Source organism: Theropithecus gelada, chromosome 2 (assembly GCF_003255815.1).
Source record: "Theropithecus gelada isolate Dixy chromosome 2, Tgel_1.0, whole genome shotgun sequence".
Classification (NCBI taxonomy): domain Eukaryota; kingdom Metazoa; phylum Chordata; class Mammalia; order Primates; family Cercopithecidae; genus Theropithecus; species Theropithecus gelada.
The window spans coordinates 168,322,901-168,340,287 of NC_037669.1; the positions used below are offsets into that span (position 1 = coordinate 168,322,901).

Consider the following 17,387-nt stretch of genomic DNA (forward strand, 5'->3'; position numbering starts at 1 on the left):
CTATCACCTAGATACCAAATTATCTACATTAAATTATTTCTATGTAATTTACTAAGCATGGTTCCTAGTTTGACTCCAACAGGCAAAATCACTTTTCTCAATTTTCATACATTTGTATATGAGTTGGAAAAAAAGAAATAAAGAATTAAACTTAACTCACTGTTTACCATGTACTTTCCAGTGCTAGGCACTTTTATGTGTATAACATATTTTAGTCCTCCAAATAGAACCATGAAAAACATTATTATTATTATTTTACAAAGAAACAAAACATCAAAAATGTGAGATGACTTTCCCAAGGACACAGCAATACTGAAAGGAAGACACAGCAATACTGAAAGGAAGAGTAGGAAAAAGTAGGCCTTTTTCCTACTTATCAGTCATGGAATAAAGACTAGACTGGGATTCCATCTTGAACAAATGGTGGAGATGGGGTCACTGTAAATATCAGAGAGTTCGTAGCACAGATAACTTCAAAATTTTTCATAAGCATTGAGTTAAATAGTGAGACAGCTAAAACATACAATTAATATACAATTAGTATAAGTATACAATTAATATAAGCTTTAATATCTATACTAAATATAGATACTAGAGAAACTGAGGCAGTAGAGAAAGCCTGGATCCTTCCTGCCTGAGGCCAACTGTATTAGTCTGTTCTGGCTGCCATGACAAAATACCACAGACTGGAGGGCTTAAACAACTGACATTTATTTCTCCCAGTTCTGGAGGCTGGGCAGTCCAAGATCAAGGTGTAGGCCTGGTTTGGTTTTGCTTAGGCTTTCTTCCTGGCTTGCAGCAGTTACCTTCTTGCTATAGCCTCATATGGTGGACAGAGGAAGCTCTCACATCTTCCTCTTCTTATAAGGGCACTAATCCCATCCTGAGGGTTCCACCCGAATGGCTTCATCTAAATTTAATTACCTCCTACAGGCCCCACCTCCATACTATCATATTAGGAATTAGGGCTTCAATTTATGCATTCAGAAAAGAGGCACACAAACATTCAGCCCCATAACACTGATGCATGCCTTCTAAGCAGAATTCATATTTTCTGACTATTAATGATTTGACGTAAAAAGACAAGGCAGAATAAAATTATAAATTATGTTCAGATTTCTGTTATGAATTGTGATTTCACAAAGTCAAGTCAAAACACAAACACGTATTGGATCCCAATTATTTGACTCATTTCTCTAGCTATTAGCTGGAGAATGTTTTCAAGTATTACTATTACAAATAATCTTCCATTCATAAAAATATCTCCCTACCCCCATTCTCCATTGTAAAGAGCCCTGAAGTAAGTCTCAGAAGTACTGACATAGAGTCTACACCTTAACAGTCACTAGCTTTGTGACCTTGAGAAAGTTGTGTCAGTCATCTGGGGCTCAAATTCCTCACCTAAAAATAGGAATAATTATATTTCGTCTACTTCCCACAATGGGTCATTTTGAAGATAAAAAAAGCAAAATGTTGACACATTTTGAAAAAAGCAAATTGCTATACAAGTATAAGGGATCATGTTTATTAAAGTACATTTACATTCCTTATTGCATTTTTATCCTCAGAGCAATCTGCTGCAACTACTTTCCCTCATCAGCAAAATGCTTGAATATGAAAAAAGGTAAGTGTGAAGAGCAACTTTACTAAAGCCCTGCAAATTGTAGGCAAAATTATGTTCATTTTCTTCTGCCATCATAAATGACAACCTTCAAAACTGGAGACCTTCCTAAACCTTTTCAGCTACTTGTACATCTAGGGTCTTTTCTCCACATCCCAGCCTGCTGGCAAGGGAATGCCAACATCTGGAGAAAATTCACTTAAGCAAAGTGAAGCTGAAAACTGAAATTGTGACCAGGTGAGTTACTATAAACTATAATTTTGCTATCTTATAGAATTTTAAGTATTTTTCAGATGGCCTTAATATTCTATAGAGTTAACACTAGCTTTATACTGCAGAGTCCTATGAAAGAAGCAACTGGAAACAGAAAAAAAGATTATGGAATTTATTACATTTAGTTTAAAATTTAATTTCTATGGCCTAGTCCTTACTAGGACTTGGGTTAAAAAAAAAAAAAACAAAAAACCCACTAGTGTTTCAGCAACGAAAGGGATTGTTTCTCTTGTCAATGCCGGAGTATTAGCTTTCATAGGGAATATCAGCCTTAGGGAATGTGTGGAGGAAGTGGATTCCCTTCCTCTCTGCTCTCCAACATGCATTCAGTCTTGCACATCCAACACATATTTCTAAGTGCCTGGCACTAAGAAAAGTGCTGAGGATATAGATTAAACAACATTTATCCATTAAAAACTCTCAGCCTACCAACCCCATTCCTGCTCCCATAGCACCCATCTTCCTGTGGGGCAGACAGCATTTTCTGTGAGCATCCATCCTGATACTGCTGTGGATTTCCTTTCTGACCTTGGTCAGGTTACTTTTCTTTTTCCTCTCAACTTACAGAAATGTGATAATGCATGTGGGCAAAAAAAGAAAAAAACTGAAAGATTGATAAGAAAGAAAAGAGATTCACTACATCCCAGCCAGTGCCCTAATACAGGTTCATATGCATTTGAGGTTTTGGAATCAAGAGGGTTTCATGAAAATACCTTCCATTTTAAGGGCTGTGTAAACCTGGAGTTCATATTCAATCAGGGCTGACTTCCAGCTGCTTCATAACGATTTTAACGCTGCGACAGAGCAGAGCATCTTCCTATTTTCAATCCTAGCAATTTGGTTCAAGCATGATCTCAACCACTTTAAGCTTTGATATTTCTAGCCACCTCTTATGCTGTATTTTCTCTTAATGCCACCAATCATGTGTGAAATGCTGTTGCAAAACTAATCTTTGTGGGAAATGATATGTAATGGCTTCTTTAAAGAGAGACAGACAGAAAGAGAGAGGGCAGGGACTATGACCTTTGTTGTTTTTTGACATGGTTTTCGTAGTGCCATACAAATGGAAACATCCCTTTCTCAAGGTCAAAGTAGAAATAGGTTTCTGCTTATACAAGCATCATGCTTTCTTAGGCAGGAAAAGCTTTGAAAATGATCCTTATGACTTGATTTTTAGAACCTCTAATGTATATAATGGTTGCTAAACTTGAAAGCCAGCTGTGCTTAAAAAATACTTTAATATCTACCTTATTAAGTCAATACTTAATGTATTACATTTCAAATGATGTGAAAAGATCCAGGAATACATAAATGCTATGAATGAAGTATAATATTAAGTATCTATGTAACAAGGAACTATTTGACATTCCAGTATTAAACACACACACACCAACCAATACATCTTGTCTTATCAAGGGAGTGTTCAGTCAAAAGCAGCTGTGACCAAATCTTCTGGAATGGAAATCAGAAACCACTAATTTAAATTTTTCATTTGTTTTTTGGAACAATTATGTCACCCACGAAAGCGTAACTTTGCAAGTCATCATTAGCTCATGAATTTTGGAACTTATCCCTTAAATAAACGTATCTCATTTCCATATAATCACAACAACTATGGAGGTCTTCAGAAAAACTAGCTTAAAATTTAAGGGTGTGATAAGGAATCCATGTTACTGGTATGTTGATCAAATTTGGAATTTGGCTTTTAAAATAAGAACTTCACATGAAATTAAAAGGAGAATAGTCTTGAGGAAGAAATCTTTATGGTTTTTAAAGTTATCTTAGATTTCAGATTCTTATGCATGACCCTTTCTGATAGTATTCACCTGTTACATTCTCCAGCCCTGTTTTGTAGTAATTTATTGCATGTAATTTAGATTTAAGTGTAATAAGACATAATGGTCAGGACTTCAAGCTTTAAAAGGGGGACTTTAGACATAGAAGTTCCTTGCTGAATTATTCTCTCCCCTGTCAGCTTTGGGAAGATAGAAACACTGGCTGAGTGTTTAGAAATAGTCTAGTGGACCTAATTCTCCATAACAGATCACTCAGTACAAACTAATTAGAAGGAGTTAAATGTTTCCACTGAAACCACTAAAAAAGAAGAATGTTTTTCTCTGCTGCCTGCTGCTTTCTGATCATTTCCTTCCTCATAACCTTGCCATTTAAATGTTTTTCTGGCACACTAGTTTGGAGGTGAACTTGATGGTCCAGCTACAACCAAAAGTGTAAGTGCTGACTTGAGAATGTTCTAAACATTTCAGGGGAAAACAAAAGTCCTTCCTAAGACAATGTGCAAATGTGTCTACTATAGGCAGGGGAATAGGGTTCTGTCCTAGAATTTTCCCACTAGATTTTTTTTTTTTTTTTTTTAGCTGTTGTACTAAAAGCTTCCTCAGGTTTTTTTTTTTTTTTTTATTATTACAGGCACACCACCAAATGTGTTTCCTATTTTTCTTAGGCATTTTAATGAAGAGAGTTGATCCACAACTAACACCAAAGCGAACTTGAATGGTTCATTCACACTTTCTAAATTTTGCCTGCCCTTTTCTCTAGGTTTAATTAATATGTCATTAATAGTAACATTTAGGGAGAGCTCTAATATTTGCCTCTTAGTTCTGTTTAAGGTGTATCATTTCTTTTTTTTTAGGAGTATTATCATGGGGGCAAGCCCCAGCTCCTTCTTGGCTATAAGCTTACCACAGTCTCTACCTGCTTGACTCAGAATTGAAAGCTTACTGATATGCACCCACACAGAATTTCTTCAGTACATCAGCCTCCCATTTTCTCTCCCGATGGCAAAGGGTGAGACATGGCATCTCTCTGGCCAACCATGGGGAATCTGTGTGGTTGACATGACCACTGGCAACGACTCACCTATCCAGCAGTGGAGAAATGTGTCAGGCCAGATGAGAAGGGGGAGACGATTCAAACATACGGTGCTTAGAGCTGGAGACAGTGCACAGTTACAACCTTCTGCCAGGTGCGGAGCAATCGCCAGGGTGCACTCAAGCAAAGACCCTGCCCTTCATACCAGCACAGTCCTCTTAACTAAACTGTAACTGGGCAGCTCAGTCCATTGTACTGACAACCACCCACAGCCTCTTCTCCTTAATCTAGGGAGAAGTCCCCCAGCTGCCTTGCTTTTATTTCTGGATAAATTATTAATGGCTATTCATCTTTGGCACATGTAATTTTTAATTATGTAAAATATTGATGGGGGTGGGAGGGTAAAATCATAAGTATTTATATTTTTCCCTTGCTTTTACAGTAAATCACACTCAGTTTGCTGACTGAGATTTTCCCTGCTTCCTTCTCCCATATGAACCTTATATTTAACTCCAAATAGTGAATGCAAGATCCAAGATCGATAGATTAAGTAACAAAAGTATCCACGGTGACTGAACAGCAAACTCTTAAATCATGGCACAGGAAGTACAGATGAGCGATTATTGAAAACACTGCACTAAAATCTCAATAGGAGATAAGAGTGAGGCGTAAGTCATTAGAAAGCTCTATTAGTCTGGTAAGTCTGAGACAGCACGCTCCAAACATGAGCTGTTCTTGAGATCTGAAAATATTACATATTCCACCAACTTGCACACACACAACTGACTCCAACTAAGCTAGGGCAGGGTCCAGTTGTCCAGTCCCAAGGGGAAGGAGGAATGAATTGAAGCAGATAGGCTGAGCCAGGCTATTCAGGCAGTGATTCTTCAGCTATATTTGAAGGGGTAGGGGGGAGGGGGCAACACTGACAAATCAGATGATTTATAAAGGAAGTAAATATCCTGCTTTCATATCAATTCACTCCGTACCATAGCATCACCATGCTCTTCATCACGCTCTGCTGGGGACACAAATAAAGGACTTATGACACCTCTACCCCATTCTCACAAATCACCAGAAAAACCTAAGAATGCAGCATCGCTTTCCCTTTGTCCCTGTTCTCCCTGACTTGATAAACCATTTGCAGTTGAAAAATGAAGAAGTAATGGCCAACCAATTTGCAAAGTGAAAGCATTGTTTTGAAGAATTACCTGAAATCGCTACAATTTTGAACACAAACACATTAAGATACATACACATGTACACATATATGTGTGTACGTACATACATACATACATATATACATACATAGTCTTTAGGATTTTCAAACATTAGGATGCTATTGAATTTTAACATGCCTGAAGTATACTGCTTAATTCTTTTTGCCCTCGCTCTTGTACTACACATTTTTTTTTAGAGACAGGTGGGCTCCCAAAGTTGTGGATATCTAACAGCTTGAACGACAAGCTGCATAGCATACCCTGAAAGAAACGGCATTCCTGAATACCTAGGATTTCCTCTGGGAATAGAAAACCATTTCTTATACCAAAATTATGGTAAGACAATGTTCAAGACACGGAGGGCAACTTTAGCCTTGCCTTTCAAAGAGTACAGTGTCATCTGAAGTAAGTAGGACATCACATTTCAATTCGTACTATTAAAAACTTGTGTTACACAATGAAACTGATTACCCTATGAATCACTCTGCTTTACAAGAGGCTGAACTAGCATACAGTTAATAACACGAGCTAGCCCAGTGAACATTTCTCCAATAGTCACACGATAATCCAGTACAGCATGGATGGCCTTTGACCAGTACTTTTAGACTTTACTGCTATTCTAACTGGCCCTACTTCCTCATGACAATCACATAAGGAATTGTTGCAACAGGGTGAAAATATAAACTAAAATTATAATTTCATCACCCTTCAGTATCATTACTGATGCCGAAATTTTATTTTGTCCAAAAGACTTATTATCTTTACAAGCTTTTCCATTTATGAAAATATATGCATGATAAAGTCTAATAGTGGCCAATAAACAAGCTTACCACCTCCATCACTACCCACTGGAAAGAGATGGTTTTTAACTATAGATTCTGCTTAAATTTGGTGAAGCAATGAAGACTGTTTCTTCCAAATCATTTTCAGTTATTTTAAGACTTCTTTTCTAATATGACACAAATTATAGGGAAATCAAAACCGTCAAGACAACTAAAGGCATTTAGCTTTTGGAACTTAGGTTCCTTCCACACTCTCTCAAATGTCTCAAAGACTAAAGGAAACAAAACAGAGCAAATAGTACATACAGAAACAAATGCCCAACAAACTAATAGTGCCCCAACCTAAGTTTATCTAAATACCTCTTTAATCTGAAAGAAGACTCTAGATTTAATATTGAAAGCAAATCAAGAAATCAGAGAATTTGCATCTTGGATACATTTCTAGCCCCTCTCCAGTTGCTCTATCAAACCTTTTAATATCACATAGATGCCCTTAAATGATGATGCCAGATGGGACTTACAGAAGGAAAGCATAACTTCAGAGAGGACGAACAAATATTCAGTCCTTATCCTTGACTTCTTCTTATTTAGTGAAGGGGCTTGCCTCCTGTACTAGCAGTAAGTTGCAGCGTTAAGAGTGCAAATGCCCAGCTCCAAGCCCACTTCCAGTGCTCAACTGATAGCTCAGATCTAAGCCTGAACATGCTTTCTGGAAATGCAGGCAGCTCAAGTGAAAACCTAACTGAGGTTTCTACCGTGGCACAACACTAAACTGCACAAATATTTGACAGCTCCGAGACCTCTAAAGGTTTAAAGTAATATGCATTTTGTGCTAGGCTGCTCCTAGCTAGACAGAGCACTGAGATGATATAGAGAAGTGTTCTCAGCTGCTCAACCACTGCTCACTAGAGAATGTTTTCCTTCTCCGCCTCTGAACAAGAAAAAACAGCAAATGCTTAATGAAATGCTCATATTGACTAAGCTTTCACAGCATCAGTAGTATAGGAACTTTGTTTCACATTCCATTAAGTTTGCTCATGACTTCCCACGCTGCACCATTTCTCCTTCACCTAGCTAAAACAGCCAACTTCATTCGGGCAAATCAAGGCAAAGTTTGCCCCCCCACACACGTCCCTGTCTCTTTTCTTTTCCAACTTAAACTCATCCACGGCCAAATTAACAGCCCCAATAGTGGCACAAAGGAAGCTTTGAAGGCTGCACCGGCTTGGTCCTCCAGTTGCCAACTGGAGGTAGGTTTAATGTAATATATTCTTGCAGCTTAAAGAATTTTTTAAGGGCTTGTCTGCACTGATGAAGAGCCGGACACCCCCAGAATTACATCATCAGAGTGAACACTCACCAAAATACATTATGTTTCTCATTAATCAGACAGCTGGAATCCCACCGCGTTGTCTTCAGCATCAGCTCTCACCCAAGGCTGGCACGCAGAGCAGAGCCGTTTCATGCTACATTCGGTGGAAATGTCCCTGGCGTGGAGAGCAGTGAGCGCCGAGAGCGTGCCTCCTCCGCGGGATGAGCGCCTTGCAGCCTGCCTTTCCGGGGCTAAGATCCCCGGCGGCTGGAGAGTGCGCTGGGGCTGCCTGCTGCACTGCCCATCCTTACTGTAATCCGACTCCTCCTTGCGATGTCCTTGCCGCGCCTGTGACATCAGGACTGAGAGTACTACAAACAGACCCCTCCACCCCACCCCACCCCACCCTGGGTTAGCAGCCGCTCCATGAGGTGCTCCGATTGCCTGCCTGGACCAACCATGGCTCTCGGGAAGCTTTGACGAGCCCAGAGACTTGGGAAGGGGCGGAGTGAGGGGCGCGGGAGGCTCTCTTAAAGCGAGAAGGGTCTCGGGATCCACACAGGAGCACACAGGAGGATTTCACCACTGTGCAGGAGGGACGTGGTTAAGGCGAGTTCTGCCATTAACGTGTAAATTAGACAACACTTTTACCCCGCCCCTCCTATGAATGCCACCATTCTCTCCAAAATTTAACCTCCTCTACCAAGTGAAAACGGCAGTACGAAGAGGGATGGTGCCGTGCTTGCGTTCTCTTTGCTGTGGGCTTGAGGGTTTGTTGTTATTTTTTGTGATGTTTATATATAAGAGGAATAAAAGGAACGCCAGGGACCATTGCTAGGGTAATAGAGGTTTACACTTAGAAGTGATCAGATCCCAGAAAGCTAGTACTTGGTGAAGAGTAATTTTTTATTTCTTGAGTATTCCCTGAGCTATGTTGATAGAAAGATATAAAGAAAAATAACTGGTGATAAAAGTCACATCTCAGTTGCCCAGGATTTGCTGCCTCCCTTAGTAGGTAGTTATAAAGCACACTGAGGCTGAAATGATCTTTGACCTCCTGAAAGGGAGAGATGATTAGCCTGAAGGGCAACCAACATTGTGTCATAATTAAAGTCTAGTCACCAATTTAATATAGCTACACACACACACACACACACACACACACACACACACACACACTCTCCCATTAAATTTGAGAAGAACAGTCAAGAAAGGCAAAACTTAGCAAAGCCTCTGGCTCCTCCAATGGTATAATGAATTGCAGTCCTTATCTTACATAGGAAAGGATATTAGAAAGAAATCCCTGAAAGCTATGCTGATTAATACTTAAATGCACAGCATGGAAAAAATAAACTCATACAGCACGTTTCCTTTCCTAAGGACTCATCACTTTGGGAACCAATTTACGTACTGGGACATTTGAACTTATAAATTTCTATAAAAATTTATGAAATTATGAACCAAATATAAACAAAGAACTGTAGTCTATGGAAGAACCCAATTGATATATTTTTAATCTGGGCTTTTATAAAACTATGATAGCAAATATTTCTACATTTTGATATTAAAATATTCTATGGCAATTCCTTACACAATTCTGTGTCTCTTGGTGGATTTAATGTGTATAGAAATTAGGGGGCTGAAGCTCATAATAATAGCTTTCTGTACTATCTTGCATAAAAGCTTAACTCTGTATTCTACCTCTGTGAAAAGAGGGCAATGAACAATATCCTCTCTCACACTAGATTGTAAAGAATTTGGTGAGTGAAAATAGGTAAGCAAATATAAATCAGAAACATCACGGTGAATCTTAAGATAAATCTAGTACTGTTCTTTTAGAAATACTCTTAATTTAAAGCAACCAGAGGAAAATGTAAATAGTACAGGATATTAACTTTTTTACTCCCTTTTAAAAACTAAAATAAAAACAATGTTACAGGCAAGTGTTGAAGAAAATGCATAAATGTTTTTTCCTTTTGGACAAATGGAAATTGTCCAAAAGTACAATTAATAGTTCTTCCCTCAGGCAAAAGAACCATCTGTGGTAGAGCCTATTCATGAAGCCTGTAAGCTGCCTTGACCTCCTACATGTGCTAGGGGGCACTGTAGTTTAATGTTAGTGCTTTGGGTCCATTTGAGTTCCTGTAGTTGGAAGATGCAAGCATTGAGAGTTGAGTTTCAAATAGGAGATTTGAAACACTAAAGGACTACCTTAATCATTAATAACACCCTTGCATTTGCATGACATTTTACAGTGAAAAGGCACTTTCACATGTCATCTTTATTACTAACAAATTGAGATATAGAAAGGTGGATATTACAGATGTCACAGATGAAGAACCAGAGGCTCAGAGATGTTAAGCAACTTTCTCAATGATGTGATGAGTAAGAAACAGTTGTCTTACTATTTGTTTGTTGAATTTATATTAGAGTTCTCCAACAGGTTTCCTTCTTCAAATAAATGTGCTATTTATAATTGCTCAGTTAAAAGTCACCCCCAATAAAACAACGTCACTGCATGTTCTAGAAACAAATATATCTATATGGTCACAAATACATCAGCAGGGAGTATTTGGTAACAGAACATGCCAATCTTTGCCTGGTAGTATACCCCAAAAAGCAGCATGTAGCCTTTGAAAGAATTTGGCATTCTAGAAGCAACTGAGTGTAGTATCTACACAATGTAATTCTGTTCAAACAGAAAAAGAAGATGTCCTTTTAATTAAAGGTGTATGCCCCCCTTCCCTGCAGTTAAGAGTTATCTGGACTGTAGAAGCCTAAGAAACAAAATTGTTTATCTCCAGATGGAAAACAAGTGATTTTTGTTTTAATTTTATACTTTTTCCTGTTTTACATAAACTATTTTCTTTCTTTATTTGTATATATTTATAAAGAAAAAAATGTAACTTTTGATTGTTGTTGTTTTGTGTGTGTGTGTGTGTGTGTGTGTGTGTGTGTGTTTGCATTTTGTACTTTGACCAGCATCTCCCTAATACTCTCGCTCTGCAGCTCTGGTAACCATTTTATTCCTGTTTCTATAGAGTTTGACTTTTTTACACTCTACCTGTAAGTGAAATCATTGGGTATTTGTTTTTCTGTACCTGGCTTATTTCACGTAAGACAACAATGTCCTCCAGGTTTATCCATATTGTCACCAATGAGAGGATCTTCTTTTTTTAAAAGGTTGATGGAATACTATTCATATATCATTATGTATATATGTGACATCTTTGTTATCCATTCATCCACTAGTGGGCACCTTGCTTGATTCCTGTGAGTAATACTGCAATGAACATGGTAGTACACACTTTTCTTCAACATATTTTTTTTTTTAATTTTGAACCATAATAATATCCAAATGAAGCCACAGTTGATCTTGGCTAGATAGAGGATTGTGAACATGCCAGCTGTGCCTGAGATGCTCTCATATGTCATCTCAAGGGAGTGACTTAGCAGCTTCTAGGGAAGAATCTGGTTCATACCCTGACCTTTATCTGTCTCTAAGAGTCTGTGAGAACCTAGGAGCTTCTGAGGGTGAATTAAGTCAGTTCATCTGGGGTCAGCTATAGCACCAACCTGCTTGCCAGATAAAAATATACCTAGCATTACTAAAACAAAGGATGCCTTCAAATCACTTACATATTTTGAATTAAAATATCATGGTTGGGTGAAAATTTTTTCTGTGTTCTAAGATCCAGGTAGCTGCCTGCCTTGATTCCTCATCTCATTCAAATCTTGCTCAGAGGTTTATCAGTGTACTAATTCACTCTCCTCCTTTTCCAGTTTGAAACTGCCTTTGTCCCTCCCCTGACATTTCTTAACCGCCTTTCCTCCCTTATTTTTCTCCATGGCAACTATCATCATCTGACACACTATTTTAGATGTCTGTTTATTTTTGATTTCTCTTCACTGGAATGTAATCTCAGTGAGGGCAGGGATTTTATCTGTTCAATGCTGTATCTACAGTTCTTAGAAAGGTACCTGCTACTTGTCGTTATACCATAAATATTTGTGAATGAGGGAATAAGTGAATGAATGAATGGGCATCCTAAGTACAGCTGTATTGTGTGTAAGACATCATACTTTTCTATGTGCCTGAAGTCAGTTCTTTGAGGTTGATGGTGTTTTGTGCAAAGTGTTTACACAAATTGAATTTGTCCATGCTTAGCAGCAGCTGTTCTTAAATTCCATTCAGTACAGATGCCAGGTCGTACAGGCCACAGTTTGTGAGCGTGTTTGTCCTTTCAGATTCTCATAGCTGCATGGAGCAGAGATTTAGATTTAGCATGAGTTAGCATAGCTCAGTTGTGTCTTCCATTGCCTTACGCTTGGCTTTAGTTTAGTCCATCTTTATCTTTTATCTATATTGTAGCAATAACATTTTATCCAGTGTTCCTGATTTGAGGCTTGCCCATGTCTAATTCATTCTCCATATTAGATCCATTACTATCTTTAAAAATGGTATGATCATGCCACTCCTTTCCTCAATGTTCTTCACTGTTTCTGTATTTTATCCACCAAGGTAGTTAAGGTCTTTGACAACCAGGTCCCTATTCGCTTCTCCATTTGTAAATACTTTGTCCTTCACGGTCTTCACTGTGTGAAACCGAATGTATGGCTATAATTCGCCTGAAGACTACATTCCCTTTTACCTGCTGTCTCTACTGAAGCAATTTGTAATCAATCTTTGGGTGTCTGTTTAAATATTATGTCTTCTGAGAAAATCATTTTTCTCACCAAAAGACTAAACGAGGTGTTGTTTGTATTTTTTTCATATAGTACACTGTACTAATTCCTACTCTAGCATTTAAACTTAGTGTGGGAATTTGCCTTTACCTGTATGTAACCCAAATGAAAGAGGATTTTCTTTTTAACTCCATGACCTCATATAAATCCATCGTTTAATGAACAAATTCATTATTTATCTATTAATTCATGCAACATTTTTGAATAAATTTAACATCTTATGAAGCCTATTATGTGCCAGGCACTGCAGAAAGTACAAAGGATAAATGGGGAATACACCTTATGAGCGCCAGGAAGAACAACAAGGCCAATATGCCAGAGTGGAGTAGATCTTAAAAAGCAAACTAAGAGTTGACTTCAAATAGGTAAGATAGAGCCCAGTTCAGTAGAACTTTTAGGCCATTAGAAATAATTTGACTTTTATTATGACTTACATGATATAACTTTGGAGCAACATGATTTGACATGCTTTAACAGGTTAACTATGGCGGATGTATGAAGAATTGACTAAAGGGAGCAAGGACAGATGCAAGGTGACCAGCTAGGAAGGCTTTGTAATAATCCAGAAAAGAGAACATGGCTTGGACCAGAGAAGAAACAGTGGTGGTGGAAAAAGTGGCCAGATTCTCTACATGTACCAAAATGGGTCCATAGAATTTTCTGATGAGTTAGATAAGCAATGTAAGATTTTTTTTTTTTTTTTTTTTTTTTTTTTGAGATGAAGTCTCACTCTTGTCCCCCAGGCTGGAGTGCAAAGGCAGGCACAATCTCGGCTCACTGCAACCTCCGCCTCCCTGGTTCAAGCAATTCTCCTGCCTCAGCCCTCCCGAGTGACTGGGATTATAGGTGCCTGCCACCATGCCTGGCTACTTTTTGTGTTTTTAGTAGAGACAGGGTTCCACCATGTTGGTCAAGCTGGCCTTGAACTCCTGATCTCAGGTGATCCGCCCACCTTGGTCTCCCAAAGTGCTGGGATTATAGGCATGAGCCACCGTGTCCGGCCAAGATTTTTTTTTAAAGTAGTGGATTATTCACAATTTGAGGACTGAGCAAATGGAAGGACAGAATTTCCATGAAATCAGGAAAAAACTTTGAGAGAACTTGCTTTGGGGGAGGTTAGAAGGTGGTCAGTGTAGGGGAATAATGTTTGGTTTGACATTCCTATTATATCCAAGTAGAAGTGTTTCATAGTAGTTTGGCTATACAGGTCTGGAGCTCAAAGGAGATGTTTGGGCTTCATATTTAAATTTGGAAGTCATGATTTTATAAATGATAATAAAATCCATGAGATCAGATAGTATCTTTTAGGAATTATAGATTGAAAAAGGAGAAGAGGTTTAACACTAAACACGGAGTTATAAGAGCAAAAGCACAAGTATATGGGTAGTTAGTGATGAATATTTGTTGAAAGTATAATAACTTTCGAATGCATATGTGTTGACATATGAATGACATGTGCTGGAAGGCTATTTTAAGCCTGAGTTGGCCTCTAGTATACCACCACTCAATATCAAAACAGTTTGAAAATTACACAAATAAGTTGCCCATATGGAAACAACTACCTAATTCAATTTATCTGTGTAGTGTTTGAATCAGAATTTTTTAAGTTGTGTAGACACTGCTATAAACTCATAAATCAATTTTATGATCAAATTCTTACTTGATGTTTCCATACAAATTAAATGCCTGGGTCATTATGGAAAATTAATTGCCTACAAGAAAAAGTACTAACATGTGCTAAGAATAAAAATTCTAGAAATACTGTAATATTCCAAAATTCTAGATTTCACTGACTTTGGAGACATATGATAAATTTCTCTTTCTCTCTCTCTCTTTTTTAATTTTATTTTTATTTTTTAGATGGAGTCTTACTCTGTCGCCCAAGCCCCAGACTGGAGTGGCGCAATCTCAGCTCACCACAACCTCTGCCTCCTGGGTTCAAGTGATTCTCGTGCCTCAGCCTCACTATAGTCACAGCCTCAGCTGGGACTACAGGAGCATGCCACCATGTGGGGATAATTTTTGTATTTTTGGTAGAGATAGGGTTTTGCCATGTTGGCCAGGCTGGTCTTGAACTGATCTCAGGTGATCCAACCGCTTTGGCCTCCCAAAGTGCTGAGATTACAGGCGTGAGCCACCATACCTGGCCTAAATTTATTATATATGTGACTCTTTCTAATCTGACAGACAGCTAATAGGAGCTTTTTATTATATTTAGTAACCAGCATTGAGAGCCAGAAATCTTACCTTGGAGCTGGTTGTGGAATAGCAATGTTTATTGACTCAAAAAATAGTTGTTGAGTACTCCTGTGCCAAGTACTGTCCTAGGCGCTAAAGGTATATTAATGAAATTACAGAAACCTCTGTATACATGGAGCTTACATTCTAGAATTCTTTATATTTCAACATATACAGTAAGATTTGGAACCTCTTTCACCTTTATCTCATACAGAGGAAATGACCTAAAGCATCTTTCAACTCATTCATTCACTGGTTACAGTTTATTGCTTCTCTCTCCAATAGCAGACCAGACATAAGGGTAGAGACATGTATATCATGTTCATACTATAACCAATGCCTCAGATGGTGTCTAAAACATAGGAGACATGCCATAAATGTATGTTGAGTGAATAAATCTATTGAAAGTCTTCTGCCTCTGGATGGTGCTTCCTACTGTTCCTACTGAGAATATAAAGTTCTATTCTACCAAGAATGCCATTTTCTGTTCTCCTTTGTCTTACAAGTTTTATTCACTACCTAAATCTCAGATATTTTGTTTGTACGTTTGCCCTGATTAATTGATAGTCCTGATCCCCTTGCAATAAGAAGCGTTACACACTTCCTTTCTGATGGTTCTCAGATTATCTCTCTCATGCCTCTCTTTCTTTTTCTTCTGTTTTTTTTCCTTCACAAAGCCCTTCAGAAAGCTGTGCATATTTTTAGCTAGTTTTATATGGGGCAGGGGCAGACACTGGCCTCTCACTTTAAATGTATGTATAATAGATATTATAACCAAAAATAGATGGACACCATGTCAAAACGTTGGTAGTCCCAGATCACCTAGTATGGTGCCTCACTCATAGAAAGCCAAATCATTATAACCGTCATCATCACTGGCAAAAAACAAAAAAGAAACAGTGAAGATGCTATTATAACAAGTCCTGAACTCGAATGTTCAAGTTACTTAGCTCCCTGTTTTTCAAAGTACTTAGTATCTCAGTTGAGGAAATGAAGCATATATCCAAAAATATAACTAAAAACAAAGGTAACATAAACTAACAAATGAATACTCTAGGACATGTGTATAAGGGTTTGGTAAAAGATGATATTATGAAGGGGTTCAGGCAATCCTGAGAAGCTACAAGTGGTGGAACTTAAGCCCTGTCTTCAATATTGACCCGGACTGATGTAATGCAGAAAGAGCTGACAAATGACATAAAACAAGAATGGGACTGTGAGTGATGTATCTGGGAGACCAAGAACAAATTAGAATATTAAAGAGTAAGTTTCTCAAAAGATCTTCAAGCAACGTAAGGTTGGAGAAGAAAACACAGATGCCATATTGGATGAGAACTCCCATTCCAGCAAAAAGGCTTCAATTTTATTTGACAGACAGTGTAGGAAGTGTTTGCTGAATGAATACATAAATGAACTTCAAAGTATTTCCAAGGACAGAAATATAATAATATGCCTCCAAAGACATTTGGTGACACAATAACGTGAGTTAATACATCTTGTGTAGCAGGCTGAAAGATCTTATACACTCCAGAGATTTCCAATTTTTCTTAAAATAAAATTCATTTATGGTTCCTGGGCAGCCATTTCAGAATCAGCCCTCCCAGACCCAGACCCACCACCAATACGTTTGCAAACAAAACGAAAGAAGTAAACGGCATTATATTGAATTTCTTATTTTGCCTTTAAAAAAGAGATTCCTCATGATAAATTGAGTGCAGCGCCAGTAAATTTGGATGCTTTAGGTCATGAACATTCCATTTTTATATATACTGTGATAACAACTACATAGAGTGAGCAGAGAGACGGTGCAACTGTGCCCCAATGTTGCAAGAATTCACAAAGTAATTGAAAGCGTTTCCAAGTGTGCATAATTCTGTGCCTCCAGTCAAATACAGTAAGTGGAAATTTGTTTGGCTTCCTCTGTCAAACTGTCTGAAATACATAAAGGAAGTGTGTAATGGGAAAACAAAATATTACAGTTTCAACATTCTTTTAATTATCTCTCAATCTCATCTTTGCTATGCTCAAACATAATAATAATCCTGAAGGCTCATCTCTGATCTTTTGGTGGATAAAATGACCAGATGTGATTGTTACCCTTGACTCAAAAGTGTCAGTTCTAGAAAATCTGCAGTATTTGTCACCATGAATACCATTTAACTGCAGCGTGACCCAAAGGAACTCTGCACAGCCACACGTGAATACAACTGGAGGAACTTAATTAATCTTGCTGTCACTTCCATGATGCTTTTCATTAGTTTTGCTGCTATCTGATCAACTGGATTTCTCTGTACTGGTAACGCTACCCATAGCCTCTTATAAAGTATTTTCAAAAGGTAAACAAAGATTCACCTTTGTGGTAGTGA

The 17,387-nt window shown here is 38.1% G+C and overlaps 1 protein-coding gene across 2 annotated transcripts in view; it reads right to left on the reverse strand.

Moving 5' to 3' along the window:
• Window positions 1–17,387, reverse strand: part of ZNF385D (zinc finger protein 385D) — a 986,291-nt gene that overhangs the window by 343,972 nt on the left and 624,932 nt on the right. The window contains exon 1 of one of the 2 annotated variants that reach the window (XM_025377738.1): window positions 8,086–8,626. The exons of the other annotated variant lie outside the window; for it this stretch is intronic. Coding sequence (XP_025233523.1) covers window positions 8,086–8,107 — 22 coding nt within the window. The 5' untranslated portion in view covers window positions 8,108–8,626. Of the gene's footprint in view, window positions 1–8,085; window positions 8,627–17,387 lie in introns of those variants that run through there. 2 annotated transcript variants of the gene reach the window in all.